This window comes from Gekko japonicus, unplaced genomic scaffold (assembly GCF_001447785.1).
Source record: "Gekko japonicus isolate JY-2015 unplaced genomic scaffold, Gekko_japonicus_V1.1 scaffold413, whole genome shotgun sequence".
In the NCBI taxonomy this organism is placed as follows: Eukaryota; Metazoa; Chordata; class Lepidosauria; order Squamata; family Gekkonidae; genus Gekko; species Gekko japonicus.
In genome coordinates, this window is record NW_015161416.1 from 848,086 (window position 1) to 865,264 (window position 17,179).

The 17,179-nt window shown below is 42.2% G+C and overlaps 1 protein-coding gene across 1 annotated transcript in view; it reads right to left on the minus strand.

The window, feature by feature from the left end:
* PIGR (polymeric immunoglobulin receptor) overlaps window positions 1-16,808 on the minus strand; it is a 20,755-nt gene extending 3,947 nt beyond the window's left edge. The window contains exons 1-8 of the mRNA XM_015427674.1: window positions 16,751-16,808; window positions 15,254-15,274; window positions 12,940-13,269; window positions 12,061-12,390; window positions 11,510-11,824; window positions 4,751-5,065; window positions 1,613-1,733; window positions 99-217 (exon numbers count right to left, since the gene is read on the minus strand). Coding sequence (XP_015283160.1) covers window positions 99-217; window positions 1,613-1,733; window positions 4,751-5,065; window positions 11,510-11,824; window positions 12,061-12,390; window positions 12,940-13,269; window positions 15,254-15,274; window positions 16,751-16,808 — 1,609 coding nt within the window. The remainder of the gene's footprint in view (window positions 1-98; window positions 218-1,612; window positions 1,734-4,750; window positions 5,066-11,509; window positions 11,825-12,060; window positions 12,391-12,939; window positions 13,270-15,253; window positions 15,275-16,750) is intronic.
* Between the last annotated feature and the right edge of the window lie 371 nt (window positions 16,809-17,179).

Sequence of the window (17,179 nt, forward strand, 5' to 3'; positions counted from 1 at the left end):
TGATAAGTGAAACTTTTAGTGCTCAGAAATATATTAAAGCAATAAGCATAATTGTTTAAAATTACATTTTGTTCATGTGCAAGCTGGAATAGACTCACCTGAATTCTTGAAAAACCTGAACTTAACGAAAGCAAAGATAGCAGCAAGAAGCAGAAACATAACTCCAAGAGGGATCAAAACTGACAGAAGAACCTTGGAATTATTATCTTCTGTAGGGCTGGAAAAGAAATTGAAATGACACAATAGTGATTTTAAAATGGTAGCTCCAAATGCCAATACTTTTCAGAAAGAGAATTCACAACCCAAATTTAGAATAAAGAACTAGACATTATCCCCTACCCTTCATAGTGATTTTTACCCAAAGGTTCAAGTTCTCAGATTTGGTTATAACTTATAAAACAAGTAGATGCTCCACTTTATTTACATCCCTTAATGAAGCAAGATCCATTGGACCTAAGGCATCCTTAAGACATCCACAGAATACTGCCTTTTCATTGAAGTACTATCTACTCTAATTGGCGGCAGCAGTTCAGGACATCCAGTAAAAGTCCAGGACCCTTTCCTATCCCTGTTATAACCAGATGAAATTCTCTTCTTCATAGTCTGCTTCTTCATCCAGGTCAATCATATGACCATTTTGATTCCAGAGATGAATGCAGTACTAGGAGAGTTTCCTGGGGCCATGTTAAGTCACAAACTGAACATACTCCTGAGAGATGCTGTGGTATTAAAAAGACCAGACCACCTGGTATAACAATCAGACCAGTGTGCTTCAACCAAATCACCACTACATTAGAAAAATGTGAATGGATCAAATTGGATTCAGCTGGTTAACTGCTTTTGAAAAAGGGGCCAGTCAATTTTAATCACTATGTTGTTGTTGTTCAGTCACACATTCGAGTCTGACTCTATAGGCTTTTAGTAAAAATGACCAGGACTTACATTCTGTGACAAAAAGTTCACAGAAAATGAAGGAGCACTATACTTTTTTTAAGCATCCAGAGTTGGGCACAGCATGGCAAATAGTGCCTGCCTAGATGATAAGTTGACATGACTGAGCCTTTTCTTGCTGTTTTGAGCATCAAGATATAATGGCAATGGTTACAGATGCATTTAATCATAGAACTGCCCTGATCTTGTAGAAAGAGGGAACAGAGGTCTGATATGAAAATCAATACAGATATCTCCTACTCCTACAGCATACCTCCCTGCAACTCCTCACCTTAAGTACTTTTCTCACAGCCAAGCACACTTGGAGTATCAAAGCTTGACTGAGGAGAAAAGTGTCTCTGGAAGAAACTACAAGGAAATATAGCAAGAGCATAGATGATTCTACACTCTGCACATGTGTGTTTTGCATTGCCAATGAGACTCCTCCTCCTCCTTTCTGTGTTCTTTGGGCATTGCTGTATATAAAAATGTGGACATTTAGTAGTCACATCTCTTTTGGCTCTCAGCAAGCATAAACAGTCATTGTACTCGTTCCTTAAAATATATCTATTAAATGCAATAGCAAAATGGGAACCCCCTTCTTCCCTTTAGACTCCTTTGCTTCTCCATAGATGATGCACTCAGATATCATCACTGGAGGTTTTTACAGCAAGTAGGTTACCTCTCTGTTGGACTTTCAACTCCAGCTGCTATCTTGGATTTCCTTAAGCGAGAGTCTATCCCGAAAATAGCAGCATCATTGTTGGATTCTGCACTAGGAGCTTCTTCAGACCCCGGAAATGCTGTTTAGGAGTGTTTGTGTAATTGGTATTCAGCAGCACATGAAAAAGCAAAAGGAAGGAAGAAATGAAATACTGCATTCTACATAACTATATGATATGACCTAGAGTTACATCCTGGACACGGAACAAAGTTTGAGTCTAGTGACATTTTTAAGACTAACAAGTTTTTATTCAAAGTGTAAGCTTTTGTGTGCAAAACCTTGTTGGTCTTAAAGGTGCCACTGGACTCAAACTTTGTTCTGCTGCTTCAGACCAACACCTGAACCCCACCTGAATTTTTCATCCTGGACACAGTTCAGGTGCAGAAACTCTACTGTAATAATTTATACAATATAATATCTAAATATTGCTAAAATATGCCCCAGGTAACTTTGGAGATACTGAATGAGTATTAAAAGGGTTCTGCCCCGGATTCTATAACTGCATTTTTTTTTTACTATAGTAATTTTTATAAAATTTGTGCTCTCTTTTAATTTTATCAAAGACCCAATGTCAGAAGTGACAATTTTTGTAATGCAACATAGGATACAGCTTTCCAGAAAAATCTAAGAGCCAGTTGGCCTTAAATACTTATAAGGTAGAAATGTGAAAAGCAGTTTGGCTTAGGTGCATTTCATATGGTTATTTTCCGTATTTTAATCAGTCATATTGGCTATATAAAATGATCAACACAAGACTAATAGGCACTTTTTTAAAACAAGGGAATTAGACTTTGGGCATGCAATATTTATCCCACGATAATTGCACAAAATCATAGAATAGACATCATGCTGGGCTGCATCTTTTCATGTTCTACAGGGTGGGGGTGGTGTCTGGACTGAGGCTGCAGCATGTTGGAATAGCAATAACACTGGATCCCACTACAGCAAGGGGAGAGATATTTAGAGGATTAATTAAGTTATAAAGTTATCCAACAGATAGACTATGAGTCAGATGGATTGATGTTACCTCGCAACCAATGCTCCCTCCAAGCTGTGGAGTCTTGTGAGCAAAAATTCTACTTTGTGAGCTACTGGCATTAATATTGGCTGCTGCATAAATTAGTTTGCTCTGGAGCCATCTTTCCTGAGCTAAGACAAAAATGTGTGAGCCAGCTGTTAGAAAACTGTGAGCTAGCACATACTAACTCAGCTTAGAGGGAACACTGCTTGCAACTGACTGGACCTGCAAGTTTCTCTGCTACTTTCTGTTTTGCATACTCATCTTGTTGTATTGACTGCAGGCTGCAGACCAGAAGATGGCTATGCACTGATCCTACTCCAAATGTGGACTAGTATGGTTACCTGTTCTGTGTGTTTAAAAACCAGGTAATTTTAACTTCTTCAGTAAAATGTGTGATCATTTGTTAACAGCCACACTAAGCTTTCAGCCCCCAGTTCCAATTGCCCAATGGCATTCCAGTGGCCGGCCGGAAGGAGGGGGATAAAGACAAGAGTATTATGTCATTTCTGGGGGAAACCAAGATATGAAGTCATGTCATTCTAAGATTAACTGGAAAACCTGTTAAAATTCCTAGAGAGGAATGACATCACTTCCAGGTTTTCCCCAGAAGTGATGTAACACTGTCACCCAATGGCACCCCTCCATGTCCTTGATCCCCTGGACTCCTGCCACTCCCATCACAGCATAGGGTTATTTATTTACAACATTTCTACCCCATCTTGCCATCCCTGTATGGCAACATTCAAGGTGGCTAACAGTATACAAAACAAATCAATCCAGAGCCAAAAAAACTACCACCTATCATTAAAAACAGAATAACAAAACAGAAGCCACTGAAATAAAACAGTGTATAAATACATCAAAATCAGGACAGTGACACACACCCACAAACATGATTTCAGAACTGGATTCAAGGCATGCTGAAACAGAGAGTATATGTCTAATGGTGAGCAAGAGAGGTAGCTGAGCCTTCTAATGGGGCAAGAAAATTTATTTGCCTGGGTGCTACCATGACTTGTGTACTTAACCCACCAAGCTTCAGAAATCAATGGCTTCCTTTAACTATCAGATGGGTGGATTCATATGGGAAGAGACAATCCTTGATCTGCTTATTATGTGGTTGGCAGCAGAACATAGAGGGGCCACTCAAGTATCTGCTTGTTCCTCCTTCAGATCAGATAGCCGCTCTGAAGGGGGAAACTGAGTTCAGGTTCCCCTCTTGCCATTCTCTATATCAGGATCAGTCTTCCATCTCTGGGTGTTATTATATCTGGGGGGAGCCACAGGAAATCCATTCACAGATCCATTCACTAGCCCTTATGCTAGTAATGTTTAAATTCTTTATTTTACTCTTTTGGGAACAAAAGGGCATTCTCACCCAGCACGTAGGGTTGCCAGGTACCTGCTAGAGAAAGAGATCTCCTACCCCCAGCTCCTGTAGCCAACAGAAAAAAAAAAGTTTAAAAAATGCCATTGGTGCAATGGCATTTCATCACTTCCAAAGGAAACCTGGAAGTGATGTCATGCCTTGAAGCTGCTTTGAACCATGAAGAAAGGTGAGGTATAAATGTTTTAATAAATAAATAAAATAAACAAATGCCTCTTTAGGAATCACTGGAAACTCTATAGTAAAACAGTAGGTTTTACCATACTCTTTTCCTTGGATGTGACATAATGTCATCTTGCCAACAGCATACCCCAATGTCCCTGCCCCCCCCAAACTCACACCAACTGGCAACCCTACCCTCCAGCACACATAACATTTATAATACTTTATGCTATGGTAATATTCTTAAACACATCCAGAATGCTTTTTCAGGTATGTCTCATCACCCCCACTGTTCTCCTAGGAGTTTGATGGAGCTGGGTCATTGCAAACAGGAGGGTGGAGACCTCCATGAACAGCCTGAAAGTTCATGAAAAGTTTGTGCTGGTTGACCTGCCATGAACTTCACTTCACAAACCATGAACCAGCCAAATTCATCACGAACTTTAGTTCGTGAGCCGGGTCATGCCCATCCCTAGTAATAGACAGAATATAATTGGTTTTCCTTGTGATCAGAATCAGACCTTACCTCCTTGAATTCTCAGATATACTGCCATGGTTTCCCCATAATGACCTTCATGTTTTACTCCACACCAATACCACCCTTGATCTGTTGGTGCCACTTGGTCAAAATTCAGAGACAAAATTCTACTGTCTTGATCACAGTTAACTACCAAGCCAGTTTGGTTTTGTTCATATGAGATGAGAGGATCACATGCAGTATTCTTCCACTTGCACCAGTATTTACTGTAGCTATAATATTTGCATGGATAAGAGCATGTCATGGACAAAGGAGAGCCAGGGACAACGATGATTTCCTTCACTCCTCTCAAATTGGGTTGCCCTGTTTCAGAAGAGAAAAATAATGATTAATGTAATCACTTAAAATCAAGTAACCTGATCTTTACATACATATGTGCCATCAAGTTGCAAGTGACTTATGGCAAGCTCAGCAAGGGGCTTTCAAGGCAAGTGAGAAGCAGAGGTGATTGGCCATTGCCTTCTTCTCCAGAGCCTTCCTTCGTGGTCCCCCATCAAAGTACTGACCCTTCTTAGCTTCTGAAATCTGATAAAATAGGGCTATGCCATGCAACCTTCCCTTCCTCTAATCTGATATTTAACCTTATTAAAATTAATTAATGGTTCACACAGTTCATTGCATCATCACCCACAGGAGTGGAGCTCCAGTGGTAAAGAGCCCAGGGGGCGGGCACATGCAACAAGCCCCACCCCCTACTCCCAGCAGCCCTCAATCAGAGGAAGAAGCAGCCAGGTAAGTTGCAGATCAAACAGGTCCAAAACAGTCCAGTGGCACCTTTAAGACCAAGTTTTATTCAGGTACAAGCTCTCCCTCCTCTGTGAGGACAGATCTGCACGTTCCCCCCCCCCAATAGCTAGCAATCCAAAACAGTCCAGTGGTGCCTGAGCGGTGGGTGTTGCCTTCTGACATACTTCCGGTGATGTCAGGGGGTGTGGCATATGCAAATGAGGGGGGTGTGGCATATACAAATAAGTTATGTTAATGAGCTCCTGCACCTCTTTTTCTATGAAATGACCCTTGATCATCACCATACTCCCATGTACCAAACCTAACCTGACCTGACTTCCCTAGGATATGTACAGATTAGATACACCTAGTACCTGAACTAGGCACTTACGAATAGGGAACATTTATTTTTACCAGCTGTGGTTTTAAGAATCCAGTGGGTTTTCATGTCCCATTTTCCTCAATTTTCCACACGCTCCCACAACCTTTGACTCACTCATCTGCCACTCTGAAGGTCTGTCAATCCCCTGGCTGCATTGCCTCGGCCCCGTCCACAGAGCCGGCAGCCAGTGTCTCGCCCTCAGTCTGGAGGGAGCAGGTGAAGTGGATGGACGCTTCTCTGAGAGAGTGGCAACCCCTCCACGGGGGAGAAGGAGGCAACCTAGCAAGGTGGAGAGCAGGGGAAGCACTCACCTTCGCTGCCCCTCGCAGCCCCTCTCCTTCAGCCGCAAGGCCGGTGCTTCGTCAGGGTGATAGCTCAGCGGGCTACACCACAGAGAAGGCTGCCCAGCACCTTTCAAAGGCTCCCCCGTCTTCCTTCAGCAGCAGCGGCAGCACCAGGGAGGGTCTGGCTTAGAGGAAATGAGCTGTGGCTCCTGGAAAGCTGGACTCTCTCCTGAGAAAGGCACTTCTATTGGCTCCTGTGTGGGACTAACTATGACTAACTGTCCCCTCAGTCTGGAGGGAGCCTTTTTGGCTCCATCATGGCTGGCTAGCTAATGAGGTGGGCCAGCAACAATCAAACCATTCTCTTTGACCCCCTGCTGTGTGGCTGACTTTTCCATAGGGTTGCCAGTCTCCAGGTGGGACCTGAAGATCACCAGCTGTTACAATTGATCTCCAGATGATGAAGAAGAAGATTTATATCCCAGCCTTCATTACCCAAAGGAGAGCGGCTTACAAACTCCTTTCCCTTCCCCTCCCCACAACAAACACCCTGTGAGGTAGGTGAGGCTGAGAGAGCTCTGACAGAAACTGCTCTTTTTCAAGAACAGTTGTGCCAGAACTATGGCTTGCCTAAGGTCATCCAGCCAGGTGCAAGAGGAGGAGTGGGGAATCAAACCTGGTTCTCCCAGATTAGTGTCGGCGCACTTAACCACTACACCAAACTGGCTCTCCAAATGACAGAGATCAGTTCCCCTTGCGAAAATGGCTGCTTTGGAGGGTAGACCCTATGGCATTATCCCCTTCAGTGTCCTTCCATCCCCCCCAATGCTACCCTCCAAAGGATCCACCCCCAAATCTCCAGATATTTCCCTAATCAGAGCTGCAAACTGTACTTTCTCTTCAGTGCCTGTTGCCAGGCAACCAGGTTCTGTCAGTAAAAGGTCATTTCCACACCTATTTTGGTGTAGTGGTTAAGTGTGCGGACTCTAATCTGGGAGAACCACGTTTGATTCCCCACTCATAAGAACATAAGAACATAAGAGATGCCAATGTTGGATCAGGCCAAAGGCCCATCCAGTCCAACACTCTGTATCACACAGTGGCCAGAAATACCAGTGCCATCAGGAGGTCCACCAGTGGAGCCAGGCCATTAGAAGCCCTCCCACTGTTGACCCCCCCCCAAGCACCAAGAATACAGAGCATCAAAAAAATCTGTATCTGGTGCCTACTAGCCACTGGGGGACCTCTGCTCCATATGCTTATCTAATTCCCTTTTGAAGCCGTCCATGCTTGTAGCCGCCACCACTTCCTGTGGCAGTGAATTCCAAGTGTTAATCACTCTTTGGGTGAAGAAGTACTTCCTTTAATCCGTTATAACCCGACCGCTCAGCAATTTCATGGAGTGCCCACGAGTTCTTGTATTGTGAGAAAGGGAGAAAAGTACCTCTTTCTCTACCTGCTCTTTCCCATGCATAATCTTATAAACCTCAATCATGTCCCTCAATCATGTCGTTTCTCCAAGCTAAAGAGCCCTAAGCACCTTAACCTTTCCTCATAGGGAAAGTGTTCCAACCCTTTTATCATTCGAGTCGCCCTTTTCTGCACTTTTTCCAAAGCTATAATATCCTTTTTAAGGTGTGGTGACCAGAACTGCACACAGTATTCCAAATGAGGTTGCACCATTGATTTATATAGGGGCATTATGATATTGGCTGATCTGTTTTCAATACCCTTCCTAATAATCCCCAGCATAGCATTGGCCTTCTTTATTGCAGTCACACACTGTCTCAACATTTTCAGTTAATTATCTACTAGAACTCCAAGATCTCTCTCTTGATCAGTCTCTGCCAGTTCAGACCCCATCAATGTGTATTTATATTTAGGATTTTTGGCTCCAATGTGCATCACCTTGCACTTGGCCACATTGAACCCCATTTGCCATGTTGACGCCCACTTGCCCATCCTTGACAGATCCCTTTGGAGTGCCTCACAATCCTCACTGGTTTTCACCACCCTGAACAACTTTGTATCATCCGCAAATTTAGCCACTTCACTGCTTACTCCCATCTCCAAATCATTAATGAACAAGTTAAAAAGCAGTGGACCAAGTACTGATCCCTGCGGTACCCCACTGCTTACCACCCTCCACTGAGAAAATTGCCCACCTACACTCACTCTCTGTTTTCTATGAACTAGCCAGTTTTTGATCCATAAAAGGACTTGTCCTTCTATCCCATGATTTTTGAGCTTACTTAGGAGCCTTTGATGAGGAACTTTATCAAAAGCTTTCTGGAAGTCAAGGTAAATAATATCTATTGGATCCCCCTTGTCCACATGTTTGTTCACCCCCTCAAAGAACACTAACAGGTTAGTGAGACAAGATCTTCCCTTACAGAAACCGTGCTGAGTCTGCCTCAATAGGTTTTGTTCATCTATGTGCCTACTAATTCTTTCCTTAATAATGGTTTCCACCAATTTACCCGGTATCGACGTCAGACTGACTGGCCTGTAATTTCCCGGATCTCCTCTGGAACCCTTTTTAAAGATGGGAGTGACATTAGCTACCTTCCAATCCTCAGGAATGGAGGCAGATTTTAAGGAAAGATTACATATCTTTGTCAGGAGATCTACAAGTTCACATTTGAGTTCTTTCAGAACTCTCGGATGTATGCCATCTGGGCCTGGTGATTTTTCAGTTTTTAAGTTGTCTATCAGTTTTAGGACCTCCTCTCTCATCACCTCAATCTGACTCAGGTCTTCCAACACCCCTCCTGAAATCAGTGGTTCTGGAGTGGGCAAGCACTTCTCATCTTCCACAGTGAAGACGGAGGCAAAAAATGCATTTAGCTTCTCAGCCATTTCCCTATCATCCTTCAATACTCCTTTTACCCCTTGGTCGTCCAAGGGCCCCACTGCCTCCCTGGCTGGTTTCCTGTTTCTAATGTATTTGAAGAAAGTTTTATTGTTGGTTTTTACGTTTTTTGCTATATGCTCCTCATATTCCCTTTTTGCCTGCCTGACCTCAGACTTGCATTTTATTTGCCATAGCCTGTGTTCCGTTTTATCAGCCTCACTGTGACTAGCTTTCCACTGCTTAAAGGAATTCTTTTTACTTTTTACAGCCTCCATTACTCTGTTTGTTAACCATGCAGGCTTTTTCCTATACCTGTTTGTGCCTTTCCTAACCTGCGGAATATATATTTTTTGAGCTTCTAGGATCGTAGTTTTAAATAGATCCCAAGCTTCCCCAATTGTTTTGACCCTTTCTACTTTTCCTTTCAGTTTCCTCCCCACGTGTCCCCTCATATCAGAGAAATTACCCCTTTTAAAGTTAAAAATGGTTGTGTGAGTCTTTTTGGCCAATTCTCTATTTGTACAAATGATGAACTCAACAACATTATGATCACTGTTTCCAAGCGGTGCAATCACTTTTACATCTCTCACCAGGTCTTGAGTGTTACTTAGGACCAAATCAAGGATCGCCTCTCCCCTGGTAGGTTCCGTGACCATCTGCTCCATAGCACAGTCATTTAGAGTGTCTAGAAACTCAATCTCTTTTTCCCGACTAGAACACATATTGACCCAATCAATGTGTGGGTAGTTAAAATCACCTATTATTACACAGTGTTTTTGTCTAGTTGCTATCTTTAAGGCATTCATCATTTTATAATCCTCCTCTATCTTTTGATCTGGTGGGCGATAACAAACTCCCAGTGTTAAGTTTCCTTTTGGCCCCCCTATTTCAACCCATAGAACTTCCAGAAGCGAATCCAATTCACTTAGCCTCTCAATCTTTCTAGACTTTATACCCTCTCTGACATACAGAGCTACCCCACCTCCAACCCTTCCCCCCCTATCCTTCCGATATAATATATAACCGGGAATCACTGTGTCCCACTGATTTTCCTCATCCCACCAAGTTTCAGAAATACCCACAATGTCTATTTTTCCCTCCGACACCAAGCACTCCAACTCCCCGATTTTACCTCGGACACTTCTAGCATTTGTATAGAAACAGCTGTAATTTCCCTTACAAGTTAAGCCTGCATCCTTCCTCTTGCTATCTCGAGTCGTTGTCCGGCAGTCCATGTCACCAGCCATATCAGGCCAGTGGCCCATCCAGTCCAACAATGTGTCACACATCAGCCAAAAATACCAGGTGCCCTCAGGAGGTCCACCAGTGAGGCCTGAACCCCAGAAGCCCTCCCACTCTTGCCCCCCCCAAGCACCAAGAATGCAGAGCATCACTGCGTGGCCCGAATAAGGCAGGGATGGGGGCCTTGTCCTGACCGCTCCAGGTGGCCCGAACGAGGCAGAGACAGGGGCCTAGTCTGGGCCACGCCACGCAGACTGAACGAGGGAGGGACGGGGATGGGGGCCTTGACAACAGCATTGAACCCACGGCAGATAAATAAACCACTGCAGAAATGGTCTGAGCCACAGTAAGTGTAGCATCTTTTACATTATATGATTGAGGTAAGAAGTCTGTAATAAAACCAGAAAGTGGAGTACAAGTAGTGATAAGTTATTGTACCACATCTTGCTTGATTTTGGATAGCATACTGTGCAAAGAGGAGCTGGTTTGGATGAACAATTATAGCAATGTATAGAGAGCCAGATCCACAAACCAGTTTGGTTTAAATTATCTGCTCTGATCCTAAACACACTGGTCAAAAACAAGACAAGATTCAGCTCTATTAATTTCAATTGCAAAGTTAAAAATATGTTTAACTCTGAGTGCGGTCACACATGCCAGATAATACAGGGGGAAGCGAGGCTACTTGTTCCGTAGTAATTTGACCCACCACTGCATGATCAGATGCAACAGTAGGTGAATCAGGTTTTTTCCATCGCCATGTGTTTGCAGTGTGCTTCAACGAGGGATCACTGACGAAATGGGAGCTCGCTGGAGCGATCACACAGGGAAGTCCGTCTGCGGCCCATTGCAAACCCGTTTGATACTGCACTTTCCCCAGTATTTTTAACTCCTCTTCTTCGATGGAGCGAAACGGGTTGCCGACGAGTGCAGGACACTTGCCAGATGTTCCTGTGTGATCGCGCCCTTAAGATCTACCCGGCATTTTGTGCCTATCACGTGGCTAATTCTGTGTGTGATCGGGACCTCTGTTGCTCTTCTTAATATCAAAATGATTTTTTAAAAAAAATCTTAACTTTGGCTGAATTCTGCACATTAATTAGAATTAAGCACCTCCAAAATCAAATACAGTATCTAGGACTGAGACACTGGTCAGGTTAACTTCATGTAAGATATCTTTGCATAATCTGTTTTTGATACATTAGGCAAAAGGAGTGTAATGCAGTGAGATGTACAGCATAATTATCATTGTTTGGTACCTTCTACAATCTTTAGTTCCGTTGCTGACTTCTTTTCCTGTTCTCCGTCTGTCATACACCAATAGTATCCTGCATCATTCTCCTGCAGTTGGTTCAATATCACAGTAAAGGTGCCATTTTCTGGGTTATCGTGCATCACTATCCGTCCCTCATAGGAATCCAGCACATCCCCAAAGTTGTCTATTAATTGAGTGCACCCATTTATTTTCCACTTGCATAAGTATTTCAATGTGACATTTCCTTTTGGGTCATAGTAACATTCAACAGACACAGAACCATCCGGGACTCCCTTTACTAGAGCTTGTTCAGTGTTTCCTTTGGACAGCAAAGGCTCTGGACATAGAAAAAGAGCAATTGAGCTGTGCAAGTAGACATTTTCTTTATTTTAAAAACAGTTAAACAGATTCTGGGCATGAAACATGGGAGGTTTAGGTCGTAATCCTAAGAACACTATGCTATGAATAAGGCCCATTGAATAAAATGGGACTTCACAGTAGACCTGCTTAGGATTGCTCCATTAGGAACGGATGAACTTTCTGACCATTACCCACCTTCATAGACGTGTATATTCAATTCCTTTGTTTCTCCAGATGTCCCATACGACCCAACTCCACACAGGTACAGTCCTGAATCTTGCCTCTTTAGCTGGGTCATAAAAATATTGAATGATCCAGGAGCTTCATTATAGTTCAACAGAACTCTTCCTTTGTAGGATGGGTTGATATTTCCATAGGTGTCAATGACCAGGGAGCACTGGTTCTCTGTCATCCGACACAGGTATTTCCTTGCAGTGCCATAATCACTGCCAAAATCACATGATATAGTCACTGCTCCTTGTTGCTTAATGTAGAAGAGTTGAGCTTCTTCAGGCACTACTGAATCTGTATTAATAACATGTCAAATGAATAACAATACTAATTTTCCACTTTCCATTGTACCATCCCATAGGGAAATACATTGTTTTTGCAGTCCCAGAGGTCTGCAGAAATTCTTGGTTTATCCATTTCCTGGTGGGCCTCCACACATGGCTGATGAAGGGCATGCAAACTGTTGACTCATAAGTTGAGCATGCAGCCTTTACAATAGTGTCAAACGTTTTAAATTGCAGCAACACCCCTTAAAAAACATTTTTCTAAACTATCAAATTGCATACCAGCTTTGAAGGACACTCTGTTGGATTCAAGCCACTAAGTGGTAGCTTTCTATTCTGTGTAATGAAGAGTTCTGTGTAAGAAAAATTAATTCAATAAAAACTGGGCCCTGACTATTTCTCGTCTCACTTTCTTTAGCACCAACTAATCAGCAACCCTCTTTTCAGACCAGTAAAAATAAGCAAATAAGATGTCTGCATTTATCATTTTAAAACAATCTGGGATTTCAGAGCCTCTTTTTGTTATATAAAATAGGATGTTAAATGTACATTTTTTTACCTTCAGAAACATCCAGCTTGACTTTAAAGAACAGTTTATCATTTATACCAACACCACATTTGTAGGATCCCATATCACTTTTCCTGAGATCTGAAATCTCAATAGTGAACAAGCCATAATCTGGAAAGTCTGTTATTGTGGCTCTGCCTTCATATTCTCTTGAAAGATAGCCATTGGAAGAAACAATCGTTGAACACTGACGTGTTGATTCCTTGCACCAGTACTTCCTGTCATGTTTGTTTACCCTAGTGGCCTTGTAGAAGCATTTCACAGTGACAGAACCATGCAGCAACCCAGTCACCTGCCTTGGTCCAAGCATGGAACTTGAGGCTAAAACTGATAAAAAGAAATAACAATGCACATCACTGACTGTTGCTGTATTATTTATTTATACTTTGCTTTTCTCCCCCCCCCCCATGTTGGACCAAAGCAACGTACAACCTCATTCTTTCCTCCTCCATTCCTTGTTCACAACAACTCAATTAAGTACATTTGGTTGACAGCAAGTGACTGGCCCAAGATCTGTGGCAGAGTGTGGATTCGAACTTGGGCCTCCCAGATTCTAGTCCAAGACTCCAAGCACTAGACCACACTCACTCTTTAAAAAGACTACTATTATTGTAGAAAAAAGTAAAAGTCCAGTAACACCTTAAAAACTAACAAAAACATTTTTGGTAGGGTATGAGCGATCATGAGTCACTGCTCACTTCTTCAGAATGTGAGTCCATCTTGTCCTATATATTGGAAAGTGGAGAGATTTCAGATGCCAAATGACATTAGCAGGCAAATGATAATAGCAGGTGTGATTGGATTAGATGTGATATGCAAAGATGGTAGGCATGGAGAAACCAGCATTGGTAATGAGACATAAAACCTAGCTCTCAATTCAGTCCAGATGGATGCATTGTCTTGAGCTTCATTATCAGTTGCAGTTCAGCAGTCTCTCTTTCTAATCTCCCTTTGAAATTCCTTTGTAAGAGAACTGCTACTTTTAGGTCAGCAACTGAATGTCCTGGAAGGTTAAAATGTTTCCCCGCTGGTTTTCAAATGTTGTGGTTTCTGATGTCAGACTTATGTCCATCAATCCTTTGTCAAAGAGACTGGCCTGTTTGTCCAATGTAGAGGGTGGAAGGGCATTGCTGACATGTGATGGCATAAATCACATTAGAGGATGAGCAGGAGTATGTACCTGAGATGGTATGATCTTGTACTATTATTGAGAGAGTTTCATACTTAATGAGACTGAGGAAGGATCCACGGGTCAATGGGTATTGTATTCTTGTAACCATTCCCTTCCTGGATTTTCCCATTTCAGTAGCATAGTGGAGCCATTATGTTAAGTGGATGTTGCATACAAATAATCTATGATCTGAGTCTTATGTACACACATGGCAGGCAAACAGGTTTTACCATCTCCCCCAAATGTTCTCTTCATAATTGCCCCCTCCCCCCCACACACAATTTTGAATGAACTGGATTATGGCAAATGGTCACTTCAGCTTTGTTCATTCTTTCATTATGTAGTATATATAAGACTGCTGGATGCAATCCAGAGAAAATTAGATTAAAAATATTTTCTCACCTGGTGATGGTTGCCAGCTGGGAGAAACTGGGGGTGCAAGGACAGGCTTGCTGGTGTCATACTGACATTCGGCATCACTCATAGCGTCACTTACAGTGACATCATCATGTCAGGGTGATGCTTTAGTATAAGCATGCCAACCCCCTGTCTCTCAGGAGGGGTCATTGCAGCCACCAATGGACCCCATAGGGGTACCCCAGCACTCCATATACCAGGCATCTTGACATAAGTGGACACAAAGATGGACCCCAGGACTGGCAAGCCCTATAATCATGCCTAGGCATCAACCCTGGGAAGCATATACAATCTCATTCCAACAACTGCAACCCCTCCACCCTGCCAACATCTGCATACTCTGGACAATGGACTTGCCTTGCCCCAGAGCTACTTCTTTCAATCTTAATCACTAATCCTATCAATCCTACCTCATCTTTCCTCTTCACATTTCCTTTATAATAAGAAGTCCTGACTTCTGCTTCTTTCTCAAACCCCAAGCAGTATTGTTTCCATTTTGATTAGTTTAAATTGGCAATCCATTAGTTCTTCAACCACCGGAGAAGTAATCAGGAACCCAACCCAAATCATACTTTGCATCCAGAAGAGAATCTCTGGTCTCTTTTGTTCATTCCTGGGAACTCTATACAGAGTTTCCAAACTGTATTGTTTCACCCCTGATTAATCTCATCAATGTTTTGTTCTGAGGGACCCCACACATTAGCAAGTCCTCTGAACACGTTTGTGGGTATAATTGGCCTAGCGCAGCCCCATTGCTGTGTTTGTGTTCATGTTCTCCTGTGTGCCTGCCGACATGCATCCCCAGTATACTGGGTCGTTCCTCTCCATGAAGCACTGGTCGTTTCACCATCTCTCCTATTTCACAGATGTCTTCAGGAAAGGTAGCTATCGCCTCAGCCCCCTCTACTTTCCCACTCCTCTCTTTATTTTCCATAGATTTTGGATGTGTGTATGTTTCATGTGTGCTCCTTGTGTGTTAAACTCCTTAATCTCCCTTCAGTAAAACACTCTATTTTACTCTTGGACTGGTTATTGAGAGCTCTCTTAAAGGGAAAAATCACCATAAACATAGATCCTTGCTAATACCCCACTTCTCGCTGAGGCCTGCCATTTAGCTAAATTCCCCCAGAACCTGAAGGCAGCGATTCAGCTTCTTAAATCTAAGCTGGTGGGGGTAACATTAGGATTCACCGAAAACTCTATGGTTAAAGTGACATCACAATACCGGTCCCCCTGTGTGTTCATTTGCAATAGCACGATAGTAATTACCGATTTTAAGAAAAAATTAAAAGCCTTCTGGTGGCAAGCTAGGGAAGATGGTGGCCATGTCTTATTGAAAAGCCAAGTGCACTGTATGGCACTGTTAGGAAGGAGAACAGCCACAAACAAGTGACAAACCGATGAATAGTCTGTTAAAAAAAATGGCTACATGTTCTCAGTACAGTAGAATGGAATGTGAGCCAAACTGGTAGATGTTTGAACATTCCTAATATCAGGAAATCTGTGTACAGGTTTTCATGACTGATATGTACATTGCTTTGCATTGCTTACTTTTTTCAGTGTGATTTAAATGTACTAATATTTTCTGGATTGCATCAAGCATTACTGTTGATGTATCAAAATTGCAGACCTTACATTTTAATAGTTGCTGTTATTTAGCTTTATTTCTGTTTTAATTTCATTTTTTAAAAATTTTTAACTGTAGGTTAGAGCTGGTGTTCCATAGGATAGAAGCCAAAGGGTAAGAACTGTTTATTGAACTGCACACATTTACAGAAACTATTTAGATACCTATGTAAATGCTTGTGTATGTATGAAAACTACATGGTTTAGATTTTGAAATGGACTGAGGAATACACTAGATAAAATATACAGATATATAACTTTTCATAGAATATTTCATTGTTTCATTGTCTATTTCATTGTTTCACAGTAATAATGTGTTACATATCAGACTTCTTGATGATAATGTGCCTTGTTTGTTCTCAATAGTTAATGCTTGAAAAATATTGTACCATCGTTTGGCAGGTGAATTGGCCTTTTTGTTACTTTTTAACCATCAAAAGACCATTGTTAAGCCCTATTCTCACTTGTAACATTTTGGAAATAGAAGACTGCTGAATTTTGAATGTGCATGCATTAACATGCACAAATGTTTTGAGCAGATGCACTACTGTTGTTCTTGGTTCACCTGATGGTTGGTAAAATACTCACCATCTGCAGATTCGGCTTGGACAAAAACCAACAAAAAGATGAAAACAAGGAGAGTCATTTCAATAGAGGGTCTTGTATCTGAGCTGTCAGAGTCTTCTTACAGACTGAACTCTGTAAATAAACAAGTACAGTTGTAAATAAATGACTTGTAGGAGCTTAATTAGACATGTCAATGGCTACCTGCCAGTTAATAGGAGATCTGTAAACAAATTCATTGTTTGTTTGTATGTTAGTTTTAATGACAAAAGCAGTTGTTGGGAGAACATTTTTGACTGAGGTTGCAATACAGAAGTTGAGAGGGTAAGTCCTGTTTGTTGACACCACCAATATGTGGAACAAATACCTCTTCAAGGGGACTGCTTGAGGTTGGGGAAAGGGTGCTGGGTAAATGGGTCAAAACCTTTCCCTATGCTGTGTGTCTGAATATTG